Source organism: Fundulus heteroclitus, chromosome 2 (assembly GCF_011125445.2).
Source record: "Fundulus heteroclitus isolate FHET01 chromosome 2, MU-UCD_Fhet_4.1, whole genome shotgun sequence".
Classification (NCBI taxonomy): domain Eukaryota; kingdom Metazoa; phylum Chordata; class Actinopteri; order Cyprinodontiformes; family Fundulidae; genus Fundulus; species Fundulus heteroclitus.
In genome coordinates, this window is record NC_046362.1 from 10,754,247 (window position 1) to 10,777,084 (window position 22,838).

Here is a 22,838-nt window from a genome sequence, read left to right on the forward strand (position 1 = left end):
AATCCCAAAATTATATATAATGTTTTTATTTTATTTTACATATATATCAAGCAATAGCAAAAGCAGCAATGCTCCATTTGTGAAAGTAAATCTTTTGGGCTCTCTTTTGCATTAAGATACCTATTCTTAATGCTACACTTCCAGACAGGATACTAATAAATACAATTTAGATTAAAATGGTCAAGAATGGTCAGATTTCCATAAACACATCCCTAACCCGCCTGAAAAGCCTCCATTGAGCAGTTGAAACTGTTGCAACTTTTTTAACCCGGCAGTGAACCCTAAATTTCCGCAATAATTAGGGCAAAAGTTTGACTCACCAAACACTCGCAGCTCTGCGTTGGCATAGATGACTCCATGGCGATTCTCGGCTATGCACTGGTACATCCCTGCATCGTCTGATGTCAGCCTGCTGAACCTCAGCTCTTTTCTATTAAGCTGCAGAAAATAAAGCAACGTTAGGATATTTCCACTGATTTTCTGCAGCCGAGTTGCTGACACAAAGTAAAAATGACATCGGCACCATCCTAACTAAAAGATAAACGTTCCACACTTACACGTCGTCTCTGCATCTATTTTATTTACCTGATAACACTGATGCGTTATTATTTATTTGCACCTTTTCTGTCACTAGCTGCCGCTCCCCTGGGGAATTTTTCGGCCCGCTGACAGCCGTGTTGCACAACGGCTGATTAACAACAGGTACTTTCCCCTGTCATGATGTGCGCCCACAGAGGCAGCTTCTGTCTCCTCCGAGCCACGGTGACAACACGTAGGCTGCATACTGAACAGGGAGGAGCCGCACGGAGGATGCCGACTGTACGGCAAACTGCTGAGATACGGAACGACGGAGATTTCTGGGCCAGAATCTTACCGGCTCTCCGTTTTTCAGCCAGCGGATTTGAGGTTTTGGCACTCCTTTGGCAGTGCAAGACATGGTGTGGTCACTGTACAGGTCTTTCTCTGTGTCCACAATGTGCTCCACCCACTCTGGATGAGCTGCAAAACGAGGGTGACGAGAGTTAAAGCGATTCACTGTATTGGGACCAGTCTGCACGTGTGACACGTTTCTCTTACCCTCCACAGATACGTTTGCATAGTGGTGGTCTTTTCCCTTCGAGTTAACAGCTTCACAGCTGTAGTTGCCGCTGTCGTCGAACTGGACATTTAGGAGGTGCAGCTGAGCGCCTGCCATCCGCACCTCGCGGTTGTGTGGTAAAGTGCTGCCCATCCTGTGCCAGCGAATCTCCGGTACCGGGCTGGGTCGGGCAGGGAGACGAAGCAAAGTCAGGTTGCAACACATGCAGTGCCGTGCACAATTATTGGACCGTGTCACAGTTTGCCGCATTAGAACATTAAACTTAAAGTTGACTGGGATTTTATGTGTCGGGTAAAACACACAGTATTAGTGCACGGTTGTGAAGGAGAGGTAAAAGCTTTATTAGGCAGAAAAGCCTAAATATAAACCAATCTAAAAATACTTTTAAGTTTAAGAAGATCAGATATTTAATTCCTTCAGGTAATTAAATGAAGGACTGAGCCCTGAAACGAAAACATTTTTCCAAACTCAAATCTCTTCTCTGTTCTTATTCAGAAAATGATGAAATCAATACTTTGCTTTCGCTCCTTTTATATGTATAATTGCTTTCAGTCTGTTGTAGTTTTGCACAACTAGAGATTGAACTTTATGCTCCCTCGAATTAGCAAAATATCTCAAGCCCAGTCAGATTGGACAGAGCGCCGGTGAACATCAATTTGTAAGACCTGCCACAGATTCCTCGTTGGATTTGACTGGGCCACTCTAACATGCCAATATCCCATTTCCTTTTTAGCTTTAGCTCTATATATATGCTAGATTGTGAACCTCCGCCCCAGCCTCAAGTCTTCTGCAGCCTGTAATAGGCCTATGATTGCTCTGAGTTTGGTTCCATCTATCTTCTCTTGCCCACGCTGAAGAAAAGAACGCCCACAGCGTGATGCTGCCACCTCCATTTTCAGGACGGGGACCGATGATCAGATGATCAGATTCAAACGTACACTACAGAAGTCATTAGCGCAGCTCCTAGAGGAAGATGACGCAATCGCAGATGGCATTTTGCAACATGAATTAGGAGTAAACTTACAGTCATTTTCTGCACTCAGGCCAGCAGGAAGTGTGAAGTCTTTCTCACTTACTTCCCCAATGCGAAGCATTCCAAGACAATGTTCTGTCCCACCAAAGCAGTGGTGTTTGGGAACTTTACTCTGAGGTCGGCCGGGTATTTCCTGATGGGGCCTGAGAAGAAGATCAACAGGTAGAAACACACGCACAGAACCACAGAAGCTTGTTATATTTACACAACAAAGCATGGAAGATATGATGTTAGACAATAACATTTAATTTATTTACCTCTATGCTAATTTATTTAACCTTATTTAACCTTTTTTCTTCAAACAGCTATTCAAAGTACTACTTATTAGGTTTTAAAAATACAAAATCTGTGATTAAACGGGGTGCTTCAAAGGACCTTAGAGCGTCCTCGATGCATCTATGAACAAAAAGTCAAAGAACAAAATGTCGCTGCTCTGTGCTCATTTCAACGTGGTGTCAAAACACTGCGCAAAGATCAACCAGATTCTATTAAAGAGTTTCTCACAACACTGAGACTGTTCCCAAATCCTCGCCGTTTTAGATTGCACATCACAATAAAGAGACATTAAGACAAAAAACACTAACGTTCAACGAGAAGCTTGAGGGGAATATAGTTGGAAAACACGCTCTTAGAGATGGACGGGCTGGAGGCGATGCAGGAATAGTTGCCCCTGTCCGACGATTCCACCTTGGAGATGTAAAGGTTGCCCGTTTTCTGGGAGACAAAGCGACGCTTGTCCAGAGGGATGAAGGTGGGGAATTCATTCAGGATCCATCGAAACGACAGCTCGCCTACACACAGAGGGGGACATGTTGAAATGCAGCCTGCCAATCAAGGGTCCCAACACAAGACTCCATCTATGGAGACAGACGGGGAGTCTGGATATGAGCAAGGGCGCAAATTTATTAAATATATCAATAGCCATAAACAGTTATGCAGAGCTGAGGGCGCTTATAATTGAAGCAACTTTTGACCTTGCAGATGGATTTGTAAGATTCTTTCAGCTGAAAGGGGACATCCTTGTGGTAATTATGCTGCTGGAGTTGGTGATTCCACAGATTAGCATTCAGAGTGAATATTGTACATGTCGGTGCAGTTTGATGCAGCGGATGGTTGCGACTACATTAGCAATGCTAATAGAGGGGGATAAACACAGGAACACATTAACGGACTGAAAATGACAGCTAAAGCTAAGGACACACTAAAGTTTTTGGGCCGGATTTTACCCACAATTCCCTGTTGGGCACTAATCAGGGAAAGTCTGGGTGGCTGGTTGACACTAAAATCTGTCTGCATATATATATATATATATATATATATATATATATATAAATATATATATATATATATATATATATATATATATATATATGGTAAAACTGCAATCAAGAAGGAATACTGACCCAATGGAAAATGTGCTGCCAATAGCCATTGAAAGAGAAAGGGACACATCAGTGAGTCAAACCCTGGAGTCCTCTATTTGACTAAGCTTACATATGTGTGAGTTTCCACTGTTTGGTCCCAAACCAGGTTGTTTACTTAAATATTACATCCACCTGACACTGAGAGGGACCTCCAACCGTCTAACAAGTCCATAAAATGCCTTTAGCCAAAATGTTAATTTTAATTAATTTAATTATTTTAATTAATTTAATTTGATTTAATTATCATATACTATGTATATTTAAATGTACACATGAGTGAATGGGCTGGAATGTTGTGGTTATAAACATGTATTGCTCCTGTTTCATTCAGAGAAATTTTAACCTGAAATATAGAACCTTTTATCACTTAACTCCACCTATCCAGCTCACAGTCCAACACTTACTACCTCCCTACCAGGGCTGTAGTTTGGGAATAGCTTTTTACTCTGGTAATCTCATTGCCATTGATTCTAGCAGTTGAACAGATGGGGGCAAGAAAAAAAAAACAGCCCCAGAGAGGTTTATGCAGTGGTAATGCAACTTTGAAAATCATTATAAAATTCATTTGAAAATGGATTTTCAAATCCATTTTCAAATGGAAAAAGTCTCACTTTTATTGAAAAAAATAAATTGGCAGTTTTTAGTCCAGTTGGATTGCCAAGAACAAGCATTATTCTGATTGTTATTGGAGACAACTATTACTAAATTAGAACAGCGTGTGTTGAGTGGAGGTAGATTCTGCTGCCATGTTCTACGTACCTGGATAATGATGAGGCGGAGCGCAGAGCAGGACTGCACCCTGGCCCTCCTTGACGAGCACCGCCGGCCTCTCCTCTGATGAAAAAAGATCAAGATCTGAGAAAGAGAGAAACAAGATCAACCTCTTACAGACTGAATTTTAGGCTCTTGTTTTTCTTTACACGTAAAAGTTTTATTTTTTTTTCTGAACATGAACTCCATTACGAAATGTTGGTGCAGATTGGATATGCATATTATGCATGAAATAACAGCTCTGGGGAAGCTGTGTAACATCTGGATGGCGCGGCACATCACCGCCTACAGAAAATTCCAACCGCAGTCCAAACAACTCACATCCAAACTGCACAGACGCCTTTTGGCTGACGACCGTGCCGTACATATTGGTAGCCAAGCAGGAGTATTTCCCCACGTGTTTTGTTCTGACGGGGTTGGTGATGATCAAGTTGCCTCCCGATAAACTGTAGTGGCTGTCATGACTGTTCGGGTCCACGTACGTGTCGTTCAGCATCCATCTGCATGGAAAACAGCCAGGGTCAGTACACTTATATAATATAATAGCGGTCAGGGTTTTCCCACATCTAAAGGTAGCTGCCTCTTCTTCTGCAACGTCATCAGATTCCTCTTCTGTTCGCACAATAACAAGGACGCACACACTGGTTCAGAGAAATGCAAGCATCAGGGATGAATTTGCTGTTTGCAAAGGTCGAACGTACTCCACAGCAAATAAACGCTCTAAACATCTCAATATGAGCTGTGGTCAAAGCTTATTCCCTGTCAGAATCAGAAATGATTTGTTTTAATCCCCATGAAGAAATTCAACTTTGCCACAAAATTTCGGAGTCAAGTGGAAAACAACATGTCCAAGGGAATAAGAGAACATTGAGAATAGATATAACAAAAATCTCATAAAGAGAAACATCATTCGCAACTTAGGTGATTCTAACATCCAGTTATTCTCAAATTAAAAGATGCACAGTATGGATAATGAAATAGTGCTTCATAAATCTCGTTTCCATCCACCAACAAATTGTGCAAATTATAATTATGAAAATAGATTTGTTTAATGGAAACACGGCAGTTTTCGAAGATACTCCTATTTTATTTCATCCGTTACCACCATGATTTTGATTAGTTATTGTGATTAGTTATTGTGTGAATAAATGTCTTAACGTGTGGAAGTATGAACCGTTGAATGAATGTTAAGCTCCTCATGTAGAGGGCGGGAAGGACATTCTAAGATTGTCCTTATTTTGGACAGCGTCCTCCTCTCCAGCACCACTGTCAGAGAGCCCAGCTCCTCGCCTCTGACCTCTCATTCCGGGCTCCTCGTCAGAACAAAACTAATTAGCAGCCGCAGAGGAAAATGTTTACACAGGTTTGCAACTAAATTAAAATGGGCAAATTGAAACGCCACAAAATGGGGTTAAGATACAATGACAAAGCTGTTTATGCTTCACAATTGAAATGAGTGTGCAGGGCAGAACGTGCTGCAAGCAAACTGATCGGGGACCATTTGTCTGTGGGATGGGTTTAAAAATAGCTGTCACACAGACACAGAACAGCACCGACAACATTTATCGGGAACCCTCATAAAGGTGTCTATTCTTGAATGGCAGTAATGTGAACTAAAAACAAACACTTGCACTTTAGGTACATGTATTCTGTGTGCTTCTAGCAATCAGAACAGCACTCCTCTAAAACATTTCACAAGGTTGGAACAATGAGGGATTTTTCACCGTTTCTCTTCCTACAACCCTTAGACCATGCAGAGCCCCTGGTCGTCTCTTATTGTCTGATCTCTGCAGCTCACACCTCAGATCCTGCTGGATGAAACACTGACGGGCAGTTTTAAATTTACTGCGACAGTGGCGCAGGACGAATAGGGAGTTTGTCCTGTAACTTGCAGGTTGCCGGTTTGATCCCCCGCTCTGAGCGTCACGGTGGTTGTGACCACGGTTAAGATACTTCAACTCTCTGCCTGTTGGCGGTGGTCAGAGGTGGTGCTGATGCACGGCGGCCTCGCTTCTGCCAGTCTGCCCCAGGGCAGCTGTGGCTACAAAGTGTAGCTCACCACCGTCAGCGCGTTAATGCGTGGATGACTGAACGCAGCGTAAATTGCTTTGGAGTCTACTGGACTTGATAAAGTGCGATACAAGTACAGACCATTTACTGGGAGAGGTCACCTGATTCTTATTTAGAATATCCTGGAATCAGAAATCGTTCATAATGCCGTGTACTCTCACCAGTTTCTCAGGGCCTTTTTGGAGAGAATAAGGGCCCACGACCATACACCTAATATTTATATTTTTATTTTATCGTATTTTAACTGTGGGCAGCAAGTTCCTTCCCACATTTTTGGATTTTTTTGTTTCATGCCATACGCACCTAAGGTGTTTGTTGACCAAAAGCTTAATCTTAGTTTCTTTTCACGAAACACATACAGAATGTGTGTATTTAACCAATTTCATGTTTGTTTATGTTTGCGATAGAACAGAAAAAGGCTTTTCCTGCCACGCCTCTTCAATAACTATTCTAATACATATTATGTACCCTTGTTTGTTACAGTTTATCACAGATATTTGAAGTTTGTGTATTTTTTACTGCTCTGAATTAGAACTAATTAACCAAGTAGTGTATTTCTTGACTTGTAGATGAACACCTCTGAAGTACTTGAATGACATGTTCTCCGGGCTTTCCCATTTTGAAAAGCGGCAAAAAGTGATGGGGCTTTGTCTTAGGTCATGTTTATATCACCCATATAGGAAATAGAAAGTAGAAAGCATTACCAACTTAAAGTTCTTTAACAATCTGATCAACCTAAAAAAAAATAAAAGTGCACGTTAGATAGTTTTATGGTCATGTTAAAACAATTTCTTTCCCAACATTTTTACCCAATTGAATAAATAAATTGCTCACGGTAAAGGTTGCATTTGCTGTGACTGCAATCAAAGATAAATCTATTAAAATTTTTTTTTTTTTCAAATACAGTTATATTACTAACAATATTTCGAGCCAGAGGAAATGTATTGGCAAAATGAAAAGTTTACCTTAAAGCGAAATCATCATCTACTGGTAATAATGTGGTGCTTACTTGTCTCTGACAGATTGCCAGTAAGAGTCGGGGGGGTGGGGGGGTGGGGGGATCCTTGTAAGCTTGCATTTTACAGACAGACCCAGAAACAAGGGAGGTGGAACTCAAAGTGTTTCCTGATGAGGATGGGTTTATGGGAACATATGTTACTTACCTGTATGTGGCAGGTGGATTGGCTCTAGCCTGGCAGGTCATGATAATTCTGGCCTCGGGCGACTCCTCGGGGTAGATGGTGTCCACCGGCTGCTCCTCAAACACCGGGCCGAAACCTGTGGCATTATCTGCTGATAAGAAACAAAGCAGAGTAGGATCATTAAAAAAAAAACAATGTGATGAAGCGATATCAAGACTTTAAGACCCAGCGAATGTCTGTTCAGTCCATACATCTGATCTGAAAACAGAAACGATGCACAACGCTGTCGCTTACTGAATAAAAAAGTCACACCTTCATTGGTTGATGTTGTAATAGATGCTTAAAGTGGCCACGTCCAAACCCTTTCAACACAACACGCATCATGTTTAGCCATGTGTTGCAGATGTGGACGAAACCGTGGGTTGAAGAACCCTCTTGATGAGAATGCATTTCTTGGTTCAATCTGGCTTTTACAATATCTACACACACATGCAATCCCGTCCAATTACTCATTTAAACAGACAAACATCACGAGCGGCGCCATGAATAAGACATAAACACAATCGTGGGCTACGAATGAGCGGTGAGGCAGAATGCTCCCAAACGCTGATTATTCTCATAGATCAGAAGTTTGTGTAGGTGGCTGCATTGATTGCAAGAGTGTGTGAATCCATGTACACGAGTGTTATTCCCCTTGCGTCTCTGTGTTCTAAGAATGCACAGCTGACTCCTCATTGGGGAATGCATGCTATTTGAGACACAAGACATTCACTTCATGGAACCAGGCCAATGCTAAGGATTCACTGACTCTGATAAGGAGATATAGACTTGCAAGTGTAAAGAACTTAGACTTCCAATCTATTCGTACCGACTAAACCATTTCACGTTTTTGTTACATTACAACCACAAGCTTCAAAATATTTAAGTGGTGCATACAGTGAGGTGGAAGAAATATGACATATTTTTTTACCAATTAAAATCTGAAAAGCATTGTGGGCTTTTGTATTCAGTGCAGTACTTTGTAGAAGCACCTTTCATAGCTGAAAGTCTTTCACAGTATGTCTTTACCAGCTTTGCACAGCTGGAGACTGACTTTTGGCTGTTCTTTGAAAAGAAGCTAAATCAGTGACATAGGAGGGCACCATCAGTTTTCCAATCTTCCCGCGGAGTCCTACGGAAGCAGATAGATGCCTTTAGTATGCTGTTCTCAGCTCTGCCAAAATTACAAAGCATTTTTTTACCATCTGCAACCTGGTGTTAAACAACCTGGTGGATGGGGACCTTTGACCTGCATACAAGCTCTAGCTTTACTTAGGATTGTTGTTCCTATCTCGCTCTGTATTTGGCTCCACCTATCATCAACTCGGACCAGATTCCCTGCTTTGCTGAAGAGAAGCATCCCCAGAGCATGAGCATTTCTAAGATCTCTGTTTGAACAATGGCTAAGCTCATACTATTGCATAAAGGCCAGATTGGCCCAGTGCACAACTAACAGCTGTACTCTTGAAAGTTTCTCCCCCAACTGAGCTGAGGATCTTTGCTGCTCCTCCAGAGTTACCACAGGATTTGAAGCAGTTTTGATTAATGCTTTCCTTGCAGTTTAGGTGGACGGTTATGTCCTGGTAGTTTAAGGTTGTGCCATACGCTTTTTGTTATCAAATGGTGGCCTGAACAGTGCTCCTTGAGATGTTTAGAAGTTGGGATCTTGTTTTGTAGCCTAATGACAGTTTAAACTTCTCACCTCTCTGGTGAGTTGCCTGGTCTTCCTCATGATGTTTGCTCTAAAATGTTGTCTAACAAACCACTGAGGCCTTCTCAGAATTGTAGTATTTCTACTAATATGAAGGTACGCACTGTTTCTTTATTAAAGGAGTTCTGGACATTGAGGAAGACACTGAAAATGTGATTGCTAAATGCATTCTGAATGAAAAAAAAACTATCACAATGACATAAACAACCAAAAAAGGCAGAAAGTGAAACAGAGATTGTGTGAAGAGGCAATAAAATGAAGGAGGGATCGTGCATACAGTCCTGCGGGTTCTTAACACACATAGGGTAATCTCCCAAATTTCCTGTCTAGCTGCAAATTTACAATTTAAATGCCCCTTTTATCTGTCACAGATGTCAGGAGTTAAAGGGTCTTAAAAATCTAGCAATCCAAAAAAATATGAGGACACATCTACAGCCATATTAAGAAATTCTCTACACTCTGAACAGCCGAGCCGGCAGTCGGCATAACGATACTAAGAGACGGGATCAACTTCAACTCCAACACTACAGCAGCCAGCCTTATAAGATAGCTTGACATTGATGAAAATCCCATGGACTCAGAATTACAGTAGGCTGTGACAGAAATTAAAATATGCTTTAAAAAAATGGGCCGTTGAGGGATTGCTGGCAGGGAAACTAAGTGAGAATCTATGTTTGGGGAACAAGGGAGTAGAAAGAAGAACAAATGAAGAGAAACTGAACGCTCATACTGAAGAGCTAATGGAGTACACTGACCCTATTCTCTATCAACTTACGCACAAACCACATAAGGTTCAAATTCTTAAGACAAAAGTAAAACATAAATGTTAGACAGCCCGGTGGTGGTGGTGATGTTGCTGTTGGTGGTTGCTGAGGTTTGACATAATGCTGAAATAGCAGTCGAAATGTAATGAGCTCTGGTGCCGTTCCTGACTTCTCTGCGTTACGTGGGATGTGACAGATGGTGGAGAGGGTGTTAAAGCAGGCCACATATACCGCCCGGAGACACACATAGGGGCTTTAACGCGCTCTCCAACTTGTTTCACTTCATCTTTATGTCTCCAACCACCCTTGGTCTCGCTATTTCATTTCTCCATTACCCAAACCCGTAGGCTATAATCAAAAGCGTTCAATACTTTCCCTCAAAGACATCTGTGCTGTTGTTTTCCCCTTATATTAGAGTGTCATTTTCTTCACTTCAGCTCAGAGTTAAACACTGCACAGCAGGATGTGTCCACTTAACACTAAGTGCCGCATGGCTTTTATGTTGTCAAGTCAACTGTTAAACAATTAAGTAAGATCTACTTTTACCATAAATGGTACAATATAATAATACTTTACTAAATACTTTACTAAAAAGCAGGCCATTAGTTTTTGGATAACATTTAACAAATGTTAGCATGCTAACGTTGAGAATAGCATAACTCTAGAATGCCATGACAATATTAATTGATTATATATTAAATATAAGCAATAATCCTGGTTAAAACATCAAGTCAAAACAATAAAAGAAATAGTTATGTTTTAGTTTGCTTTTTCATACCATACAGTGCCATGAAAAAGCATTTGGCCCTCACAGACTTCTTCTGTTTTTGTTTAGCTGTGGTTAAGTTGTTCGGATTATCAAGCAATTTTATAATCAGGCAAAAGTAACCTGAATAAAAACAAAAAGCTTTTTTTCAAATAATAATTTCATTGATTAAGGAAAAAAAAGCTATCTAAATTACAGGTGACACCTATATTAGTATTGAGGATTTATTTTTTAGCTGCAATTTCACTAAGTACGCCCCGGTCTGATTATTACCTTTTTCGGTTATGCAGCAGGACAATGATCTAAATGGCAGCAGCAAGTCCGTCTCTATATGGCAAAAAAAAAATGTTTATATAAAGCAGTCGGATGTGACCCGCCCAAAGTCTGAACTTAAGTCGACTGAGTTGCGGTGGCATGACCTTAAATAGGCCATTCCTGCTCAAACACACTTCAATATGGCTGAATTAAAACACGTCTTCCAAAAACAGCTGGCCAAATTTAAGCTCCATAGCTTTGTCAAAGGATTGCACATCATCAAAAATACCTGACGATACCCTTTGTCACAGGTGGATGTTTGGTTTGCTTTGGAAAGCTTTTGTTTTCTTATTGAATAAAACAATGTTTGAAAACCGCATCTTGTAATGTATATTCAGTTGAAATTATAATTTTTTTGATGCTGTGTAATGTTTAACTGCAACAAAAATGCAAATGCACTAGAAGAAATCTCACAAGGTGCAAACATGATGTCTGGAGAGATGCCACATATATACTGGAATGGAAATGCATATGTAAATATTGTACCCATTACCAGAACCAACTTAGATTCACTGACCTCAGCATCTTGAATGGTTTAAGTGGCAAACATGGCAGGGGGAGTTGGTAGTATTGTTTGTTTAACACAGTTAATAACTATTTGACCACTTGAGGAGACCTTCACTGTCTATAGAAAATGTAGCTTTCAACCCAAATCATCAGGGGCTCATTACAAAGTGAAGAAGAAAAAAAAACACAATGAAATATTAACTTTCCCTGCCATTACACATTACCAAACTAAATATCTGCACCCCTGGTCCTTACATACACAGTTATCAACAGGGGCCAACATAACAATGCATATTATTCATATATGTAACAGGACTGAGATGATGGTTCAGAAAGTGCACTTAATTTCATTTTGATTGAAGTAAAAAGTACTTTTTGGTCGGTCAACATGCAAGGCAAGATAAATGTTTTGAGTCGACTGTCTTTTTCCTTGGCTTTCCTGCATCCTCCCTGATCTCATCCCCAATTCCAACTTTCCACAGGTTTTACTCTATTTTTATCATCTGCTGCCACTCAAGTAATCAGTCCATTCAGTAGGCTCCCTTCCTCTTGATTGCCTCAGTTCCTGCTCAGTTTGTTGATGGCGACTTCATGTTTGACTGGTTTTATGTTCCTTGATTTTCTTGGTCTTTCTTATTTCCTGATTCTTACATTTGTGTCCAACTTTGACAACTCATCTCAAACATTTTAGCCGCCTCACGTAATGTTAAAGGTACTATACTGGAATATAGTTCTGCCTGATTAAGAAAAATGCTTTTCATGCAATTATGATTTAAGATGTAATTAGTTAGTAAAAATTGACTAATTGATTGTGCAATCGAACGAGTCCAGGCTTTTTTTAATAGGAATAAGCCGCAAAAATGGGGAAAGCCCGGGAAGACTTTTCTCTGCCATTGGGACAAGTAGGTGCGATGCCTTAGCTAAGCAGCAGCTCCGCCAGCGTGTACATGGCAGAAACAGAACAGCACGGCATGAATGTAAGTGTTGACTATTCACATAAGAAAAGATTGTTTAACCAAGATGTAGAGAAAAGTCCCTTGTTTCCTCCGGAGGACTGTGCATGGGTTTGAGGCCCTTGTTCAGTGTCGTGCATGTTGAGGGTTTCTCATGGGGAACAAAAACTGTTGAGGGCGGGATTAAAAATTCAAATTAACTGTTCTCCTCACTCATGGTTCAAATTTGTGCAGAATCAGTGACAGTTCCTTTGAGGTGCAACAACAATGTCTACCAGTAAAATCCATACTGTGTATGCGCTCCAGCTTGAAATCACATCTACATACAGAAATGTGGCATCTTAGGAGAAAGGACAGACTTTATAGCCTTCAGCTTAAAAAATCAATACAGTGTCCCAGAAATGTTTGCAAGACTGTAAACACAGATCTCAAATCCCCCTCTTTTTCTCAATTCCTCCCACTCTCATTCCTAAAATAAAGCTTTCTACAAAACACAGAAAATCTCTTTCAATCCCATTATTTTGCTCTAATCTATGAAGCTGTCTTTCCTCCTATCAAACCTGTCCTCTGTATCCAATTTAGACGCTTCTTGCCTCTGGATACTCGGCTTTGACATTTTTAACAGACGAGTAATTATTCACACAATAGTCAACTGTGAGCCCTCCTACTCGCAAACACCAAAAGAAAGGAAGCTGGACAGTCTTTCTTTACAGACAGTCACAACTGCACAAAAACATGGAATAACTGGCACACACACACACACACACACACACACACACACACACATGTTCACACAATCCACTGTAGATGTGTCTCCAGGACCAGCTGGAAGTGATGTTCTTTTGGACAGATTTCTCTATGAAACACAGACAGCCTTATTCAGCTTAATGGCAGGGAAGTTTAAAGTCTCACTTAATTTAGACAACTATCTATTTTCAGGCATTTCTTTCCCATAGTCACATAGAGTACTAACGCAAAATCTATTGTTAATGGAAATTTGGTTTTATTGCCCGGTATGTGTCTTTTTAATTAATTTGTTTACATTGCTTGTTTTACCATCCCCATGGACACTTAATTATTACCAATCCCAGAGAAACTTAATTCTCTGATGGTTTAAATTCCAATTCCTTCTTTGTGCATTGATGTTTTCCCACATCTGTGGCATGGTTTATTTGCATGACCAACTGAGAGTCCAAGTGGGACAGATAACATATTGTTTCCTTGAGGCAGAACAGGCACAGGGTAGTAATAATTACCCACGTAGCCCTAAACCATGTAATGAGGCATACTAATAAACCAAGTTGTCCCTGAAGGGGATAATCCACTTTTATATTCTGTTCACATATAAGATTTACTCATAATAATTATACTGAAACATTGTGTCTTTGGTTAAAAAAATGGCAATTGATGTGTCAGTGTAATTTTAACAGTAATCATAAGTCTACATGGGATAAACACATTTTTATTCTCTACAGCTCCAGAATGCAGTAGCTGTTTAAGTAACGTCCAAGAGAATTGTACAACTAAAGAAAGAGATTTTAAAGTACCCAATTTTTAAAGGGGACAGATCATGCTTTTAAATCCTTTCTTTTTAGATTGAAATTATTCAGTTGTGGTCTATATAAAGTGGAACTGCAATGCTTTGGTCTAAATTCCTCGTTAATAACCCTTACCCTTTTTACCCCTGATCTGAAGTGCATCAAAAAGCAACTCGTTTTGGTGCTGTCTCTTTAAAACTAAAGGAGGCACTTCACTCCAAGCCACACTCCAGGTCGCAGCGTTCCACTCCACAACCAATTTGTGCCATATTTCCATTTAGTCCTTAGTGTTTGTGTGTTTTATTGCATCTTAAAGTGTTTCAGTGACCAATGTTTTGTGTTCGGACTTACTTTGTTCATGTGTCCAGGTCCGTCCCCTAAAAGAGGACCATGCAGAAACTGGTGTCTTAAGAAGGTTCCGGACTGGACCAAGTTGGGGAAATGTATAGGGGAGTCACATTGAGCTGTTTAGTTGTTTATAGGCTTTCTATTTATCTTTGGTGTTTGGTTTAGGATTGTACGTACAGTATATAGCTTGGGGTTTTATATGGTTTATGGTTGTGGAGGGGTTTTAGATAGTGTTATGTACTTATCTTAATGTACACCCCTGGGAGAGTTTTAGTGGTTTTAGCTAGTTAGTGAGACAGCAATTTAAGGCGCCTGTTTCCATAACTTGCTGGTCCAGTGCTGGAGAAGACACTGCTCCTCAAACCTCCATTGCACTCTCACTTGTGGCATGTGCACTTTATGTAAATAGGTATTATAAAAATAATAATAATTAATTATTATGACATTTCTCACAGTTTTTATAAGGGCTGTCATGCACAGAAAAATACTGATCCTGCTGAGCTAATCACACAGAGACTGTGAAGCCTTATTATGAGTCATACTCAGACCATCGTATAGTTGTATCATAAAGCCTCAAACCTGCGTCCCTCCTTTTTCCTCATCCCTTATTTTCCTGCTCCCTCCTCATTGGTAAATATAATGTCAAAAGAGGCCTAAACAGTTCACTTTTAGGAAACAAAGCTGTTCCTGCTGCGTATCTGACTGGCCACCTACACAAAATGCTGACCTTCAAGGGATGGGGTATTGATTTTTCCGTGTTCCCTGCTTGCGGTGTCATCTTTGTTTGATTTGATCAAAAGGTTAAATTACAGAACCAACACAGCATTCTTGCTACATGTTTTTCATTTCACTGCTTAGGGACTTTAAAACTGGCTCCTTGTCAAACTACGACATGCATTCATAACAGATACCAGATCCCTAGCATCAAATATTTCACCCAGTGCTTCCTGCTAAAGAGAAACGAGTGAATGGGGTATGGTGGTGGTGGTGGTGGTGGAGGAGGGGGGGAAACAAAGCAGACCATCACAGAGCACAAACGACTCCAACAACAGAATAACGTTCAACCAGCATCAGCTTGTTCCCAAGCAACAAATCAACCAACATATCTTTGTCCAGTTTATGTTTTTCACGTTGCATCTGCTTTCTAAGAAAATGTAGTGTACACTGTGCACCTTGCTAGGAAAAAGTAGAAAACTGTATGGATGTATGCAGTTCATAATATAATTTCAAAATGTCAGAGTCAAAAGTTAATTTCACAAGTTTATCATTCTTTAATCTTGCAATTAAGTTGTTTATGTTTACAGTATGTTTTTTGATCCTTTGATAGGCTCTTGTAAAATTTGACGCTTTTTATCCCTTGTAACTTGGAGAAAATCAATAGGTGCTATTTTTGGGCTATCTCTTGGCCAGTCACAGTTATTCCTCAAGTATCCACAGCAACCTCACAGTGTGTGCAGCTTATAACAACCAAGCTGCAAGCTCAAATGAGTCAGTCAGAGCAGAATAGGTTGCTCAATACTTTGGCTTTCACATGCCAGAAGCTCAGCCGTGCATACAGTATGGCTTTGGATATCATCAAGTTCATCATGAAATGAGCCACCACAAAGTAATTGAACTACCCCGCTCCCCAGTCCCGTTGTGCATGCACTGTGGATGTTAATGAAGTTGTGACACAAACATGGGGATTTTTTTTTCTGATGAGATTTGCTTGATAAAGCATGTCTGTGGTCTTTATATAGGCTGTTTAATACATTTCATTGGCTAACAACGAGAGAACAATAAAAACAATACGTGTTTTTCATCTTTAAGAGGCACTCAATTATCTTCAGTTGTGATAAGTACTATGGATTATTACTATATTAAAGCAAGTTTCATTATTTATTTAAATAGGGGAATTTAAATGTCAGCATGAAAATATTGCACACATCATAGTGCTGCATGATTAGAGTTTCATATTTTCTTCCATTAATCTATCATAAAGAGCCATTTCTCTGCCATTTTATTAGAAACACCCTGCTTGTGCGTGGGAAGCCAGAACTAGCCCCAAAATATCCTTACCTGGTTCTGTTGTTTACCATCAGTGTCACTGTTTTGTAATCCTTAACTAGCTGTCGTGTTAGCAGCTGGTTTCAGAAGAAATTCACCTCGCTTATGTCAATATACAACAAATGTTAAAAGATCTGATCTGATTTTTCTTCTCAACTTGGCACAGGAGTCAAAATTACAGTACTGCTCCACAGACCAACAGAAGTTTTTTTTAACTCAGCTGTTCTCATTTAGTTTGGCTCTTACAATGACACATAACTTAATTTGTCCAGACAAGCCGTTCAGTGAACCCTGATCCTTGGTGGCTGTAGTTAATCATTTTTTTTGTACTAAGCAGTCACGTCTCTGTAGAGATGTAACAAAGCCACGGCAAGAATCCATATGCAGTTCACATGTTTCCAGGTTTGGTTTCTAGGAGTACTCTATCAATAGGGAAAATAACGGAACACAAACTGGAAGATTAGAACAATACCAAGATTTTTTTTTAAAAATATTCAGTTTTAGTACAAGAGTTACAAAAATAACAACTGAAGCTGAGCAAATATTAAAGACTTGAGAAGAGGCTCTCTGTCAATATCAAGAGCCTTCAATAAAAATAACAGCTTCCTCCAAGGCCATCGCCTTACATAACAGGAGGAGATCCTGATCCTGTGCTTACTTTAAAACCTGAGCAAGCAAGACTTCAAATGTAGCCACTCTTCAACATGGTTACTTGCAATGAAAATGTAGGAATACCAATAATTTATAACAGCGTAATTCTGTTCCCTCATTTACGGTGCCAACAGACGGCTGAACGCACCACAAGCAGCCAAGAGCGCTGCAGACACATGAATGATGCAAACCTTAAAACACACAAACGCAAAAAAAAAAAAAAAAAATGCAACAGAAAAACGCAGCAAAATAAAACCACCACAATCACAGTACAGAGACAGGAGAGTCAATATAAAAATGCTAGCAGTACCAAAAACAACAGCAAGTTGAAACAAAATATGCAAATTCACTCTAGAAAAACCAAAGTGCTCCAACCACTAAAAGTGGGCGAGGTTTACTCATCAAGTCAGGTGGGACCAGATCCACAATGATATTGTGTAAGATACAGTATTTAAGTTCTAATAAGGCAATACTGGACCATTATTTTTCTATGTCAACATGTTTTCTTATGTCATTGAGACACACAACAATGTCAGCAGAGTACTAGTTTATGTAATCTATTCTAACTTCAGCTTTATTTTTTTTAATGAAATGTTTTACTGATGATTAGATGAAAACTTGTTGGTATTCGGTACATTTACTTTTGTAAGAGACATATCTTAATAAGGAGCAAATAAATAACAGCCATTGGCCGTCATTCGTTGGCTAAAGATAAATCTTTAACATTAAAATGATTTTGAGATTTCACTGGGTGTGAATCGGCCGCATTTGAACAGTCGAGTCCATTAATAGATTACTAGAGTCTCGATCAAAATAAGAGTAAGTTGCTGCTGCCTTAGATCAAACAGGGGAAATAGCAGTCAGGTTCTAATCAAATGTGCTGCTAACAAATATTAATCTATAGCTATGACCATCAGCATGAACAGTTTTGGTTTTGTTTTTCTTTTTCTTTCACTCTGGACATTATGGGTGTATTGCACTGACACAATGCCACAAAGGAACAATAGCAGTAATGACCGTAGAGATAGAGTCGTCTCTCTCAGAAGGGTTTTCAGTCTATTTCCAAACAACTACAAGTCCATCAGTGAGAAAGATTTAAGCCAATCAAACCAAGAGTGGACACTGTAGCATATTTACTCCTGGGGAAGAACGTGCATTGCTTAGGGAGCTTACAGAAAATCTTAGAGTCACATTTCAGACTCTACAGAGTCACATCTATCATGATAATAAAAAATACAGCGAAAGTAGAAAAAGATTCAACAAGCATGACTTTTTAGGAAGATTGTTAGTCTTACCTTCAAAAGGGTCAAGCACTGCACCCTGGTCTGATGGATCTGCAACAGAGAAGCTGCGTCAAAGATAGAATCATAGTTCTGCAAATATGCCAAAGATGTACAATCAACTGCAAGTATGTAGAGGGCTCACAGCTGATCTTTTACATTTTATAAAAGACTGGCACTACCGCTTTTAAATCAAATGGGTACAAATAAATACATTTGGCATAAGAACCTCTCTGAGCTGCTTACAATACATTTAATCCACCAAAATAAAACCCAATCTTTTACAAATGTTTTCCAACTCCTGGATGTTTGAACGATGACGTTAAACGTTGCTCCCAGTTACACAACGGGTCGCAGCTTCGTTGTTCCCAAGGATAAATGAAAACCCAGGAAACGGGCACACGCTCTATGCTGCAGATGTAGCGTAGAGGAAGCTTGACATTTCCCAAGCTGTCATAGCATTAATGTCACACCACACTTTGTTCATGCTGCTGCTAAACAAACATGTCAAACCGATGTCCCCTCACTAAAGAGAAGGGTGTGTTGACTGACTTGTCTTTCTCATAACAACAGTGAAGCTGTACTGTAAAGCAGCACAGCATGTTGTGGATTTATTTGTCAATTCTCTCTCTTTTTTTTAAAGGGTAATGTGTTTATGTTTTTATCAGAAAAAGATATGTAAATTCTGTTGTTTCAAAGCCACAAGCGGGGTGCAAGAGAAACCAGACTTTAATCAGGTGGACATGTTAGATTTTCTGCTCCATGTGAAATCAGTCTGGTGAATTGTCTACAGTGCAGGAACATGTGGAATATTGCTAAATAAGTAGACAGAACATTTTCAGACCTGCTTTTATATTGTCTGGATTGCTTCGTTTCACGCTGATTGCACAGCAAAGCACCAAATAAACCTTTTAACTCAACCTTTAAACTCTCAAATCCACAACGACCTTTGAAATATAAAGGATACGTCTTTCATGAATGCTTGTGCTCTTTTTTAGTCACCCATAAAATGTTCATTTACCCTAAACTAATCTAAATCTGACAACAAAATGATCCCCCTAAAAAGTAACTGTACCGTTTCATTAATATCAGATTTGCCTTGTTTCCAAGTAGCTCAGGTTACCCTGCTCCATTTTGTTCTTGTCATTTTCTGAAGCTGACAGTTCATTAGGAGCTTGTTCACTCTTTACCTTCCTCATTTTTCATTCAAGGCGTAAACTGACATCTAAGATCCCAGCCACCTGTGGGATTTCATGCCTTGCTGATGGAGTCATTCATAAGCCTGTTTCTGGATTCCTTTTTTTTTTTAAGAGAGTTGGTGCCGGATATCTCTGACAAATGGGTTGTTGGATGGCTATGCTTGAAAAATAGAGGGCAGAACATTTAAGCTGAAGCAACATCCTTGAAAATCCTAAATCCTCCTTGTGGTAGATTGTAACTGAGAAAAGTGCTTCTGCTACTGATCTAAGTACTACATTTTAATGTGTTCAAGCATATGAACTGAAAGTTTAGTGGAGGGAAAAAGTAGGGTGGAACAAAGGTGCACAAGCAGCAGGAAAACCACACCCTCAAAAGGATTGTGAAGCTTTGCCCATTGAAGTTTGGAGAAGATTTGCAAGGCATGGACAATTGCTGAAGTCAATGCTACAAGTCCCACCACACACAGACATACCCAGGACATGGGATAGAGTGGTCACATATCCTGTGTTAAGCCACCTCAGAACTAGGAATATCAGAAGGACTTGTTTTTTTCCAAGTCAAAAGTCAGAACAACCTTGAACCAGGACATTGTAGATCACTTTATACTTTCCTCTGCTGACAAGCTTTACAGAGATGCTTATTTCATTTTCCAGCAGGTGGCCATGCTGCTACGAAGTACCAGCAACTGCTTTAATGGCCATGATATCGCTGTGCTTGGTTGAACTCTGACGTGGCCTGACCTAAACCCCACAGAGAATCTATGGCGTTGAGACAAGAGGAAGATGGTAGACACCAGAGCTGGTGATCAAAATAAGCAGATGACCACTATAAAAGCCACCTTAACAGCTCAGCAGAGCCACAGGCTGGTCATCACGTGAATGCCACACTGCAATGATGCAGTAGTTCATGCAAAAGGAGGCCCAACCAAGTGGATTTTCTATAGGCAGGCATTTTTGTGTTAAAAATCCCTTTGAGTTTTTGGTTCCTGTTTCCCTGGTCACCAAAATGAACATAAAAATATCCCTCAGTGTGTAATAATGCCACACAATGTATAGGCATCACTTTTTCAACTGATTTACTGAAATTAACTTCTCTTGTATAAAAAGGAAGCATGACAATAAAGTATGTTCATTAATGCAGAAACCCCAGACAGTTTTTGACCTTTTCTGCATTTCACTTTTTTTTTTGCATTTTCATTCAAGTTGAATTGTGATAAAGACCTGCAAGCGAGAAGGCCAGGAGATGAAGGTACAGGGCGAGGCGCAGCATCGTGTTGAAGCGAGAACCACCTGGTGGGGTCACAGCTAGAAACCTGGATGATGAAACATGAGCAGGACCTCTGGGTTTTCCTAAATGAGACAGAGAAATGCAAAGAAAGGGCGATTAAAGCACAGAACAAATCTCTGCAGCTTTACCTAAATGGCCTTTACTCTTTCTTTATGGTGAAAATCTTTTAGCTTTTGAGAAGAAATACCAACTACATGCACAAAAGCCCTTTTACCCGTTCAACAATAGAGGTCAATACATACTCGTTGAGAACAAACAAAGGCGTTTTCTCTCTTCCAGGGCTGCAGACATGCAGGATATTTCTTATTTCACAGGTAGTACTGAAGAGCAGAAGTCCAGCAACGTCTCGCCCACTGCAGCACAACTCACTTGGGTTTTACTCACACCATGTTCATAAAATGTTCAGGACCAGTGTGTGCTACCCTTAAACTATGTGGTTTCTCTCTGCTCAAATTATAGTGGAGCATTCAGTGCCATTAAAATAGGATTTTGACAAGTAAAGCTCAGGTTTTTCATAAAAAGAAAAGAAGAGAATAAAGCAAAACAGAACAGTGGATTTAAAACTTGACCATTTATCTTTGTAATAGGAACACAACTTAAAAGCCGGGAGCCCTGATTGTTCTTATACTATGTACTGTAAGTATGAAGGCATTCAACTAGCTACACTTCCTTTATTATCCATCCATCCATCCATCCATCCATCCATAAGCCATCAAACATTGATGCAGGGGACAACATCAGGAACAAGCAGCAACTCTAACAAGCTTTAACAGCCAATCTCTGCCTCTGTGCACACATTAGCACACATGTCTCCGTTTCCTGTCAGCCTCAAAGGCAACGTCTCTTGATAGATTGACATTTGGATAATTGTGGGAACATTCCCGCACTGGGCGCAATCGCTTTGTTTGAATTAAAATTATCTTAAATCTTAATCTGTCAGGTATATGAATAATTCTGGGCTCCACAGCATACATTTTTGTTTTCTGTCTTCATTTTAATATTGTGATACAGTAACCTACCTGGACTATAGAAGTACGGTAGTATTTTTTTTTTTTTAAATCAAGAGTACAATACTGTGAGAATGTAGTAGTTCAAGGAAGTTCAATAAAGTTCTATAAAGAGCAAGAAAATGATTACATTCTCAGGGGCTGCTAATAACAACTGAAACATGTATGTTACAACAGAAGTATTTTATTGCTTCAAAATAATTAATTTCCACAACTTATAAAATTAAACATCAGATATAGAGGTTTAGATAGAAAAATTAACCTCCACTGCTTCAAGAACAAAGGTGCTAAAAGTGTATTACAAGGCAGACCAAAACCTTAAAGTCACGTTCCAGAACTTCTTTCCAACCCTACTTCCCCGTAACCAAACCTCAGGGGAAATTAACCAGGAAATTAACGCATTTTCTGACCCTTAACGACGCTATTCCAGCTATCTCATTTACAGCGCAAGTCCTGCCTGTGTCAGGAACCCCAATCTGAACATTTATTTGCCTCACCAACGCCTTGTCAGACGCGCATTTAGTCATTCTCTGGTGTCTGAATGCTGATCATCAGATTAGCAAACGCCGCACCTGTCCACTCGTTGCCTGCTCACGCTGGATCGGTGACCGCTGATTGGAGTGTAATTCTTAATGAGCAGCTCTGAGGTTTCTGCTGGAGGATGGGCAGAGGTCTCGCAGAGGCAGTGAGATATCAGAGTCGTATTGCCAACTATAGGTTACTGCTGAGAGCACGTCTAAACAGCAGTGTGCATAACGCAGGCAAACCCACAGCTCCAACTGCGCACAGGCAGAGAAAGCCAGACATACTGCAACCTACACCAAGGGCCCAGCATGTTGAACACGGAGCAACGTTTGAGCTGTACGACTGTACGAGCGCCATACAGT

The 22,838-nt window shown here is 40.1% G+C and overlaps 1 protein-coding gene across 3 annotated transcripts in view; it reads right to left on the minus strand.

The window, feature by feature from the left end:
* cntn1a (contactin 1a) overlaps positions 1–22,838 on the minus strand; it is a 91,203-nt gene that overhangs the window by 20,281 nt on the left and 48,084 nt on the right. For 2 of the 3 annotated variants that reach the window (XM_036147375.1, XM_036147383.1), the window contains exons 2-11: positions 20,878–21,006; positions 18,473–18,511; positions 7,561–7,690; positions 4,649–4,827; positions 4,316–4,411; positions 2,717–2,923; positions 2,176–2,275; positions 1,078–1,259; positions 875–999; positions 321–438 (exon numbers count right to left, since the gene is read on the minus strand). In XM_036147375.1, coding sequence (XP_036003268.1) covers positions 321–438; positions 875–999; positions 1,078–1,259; positions 2,176–2,275; positions 2,717–2,923; positions 4,316–4,411; positions 4,649–4,827; positions 7,561–7,690; positions 18,473–18,511; positions 20,878–20,926 — 1,225 coding nt within the window. In that variant the 5' untranslated portion in view covers positions 20,927–21,006. The remainder of the gene's footprint in view (positions 1–320; positions 439–874; positions 1,000–1,077; positions 1,260–2,175; positions 2,276–2,716; positions 2,924–4,315; positions 4,412–4,648; positions 4,828–7,560; positions 7,691–18,472; positions 18,512–20,877; positions 21,007–22,838) is intronic. The other variant, XM_036147386.1, reaches the window with a different exon arrangement.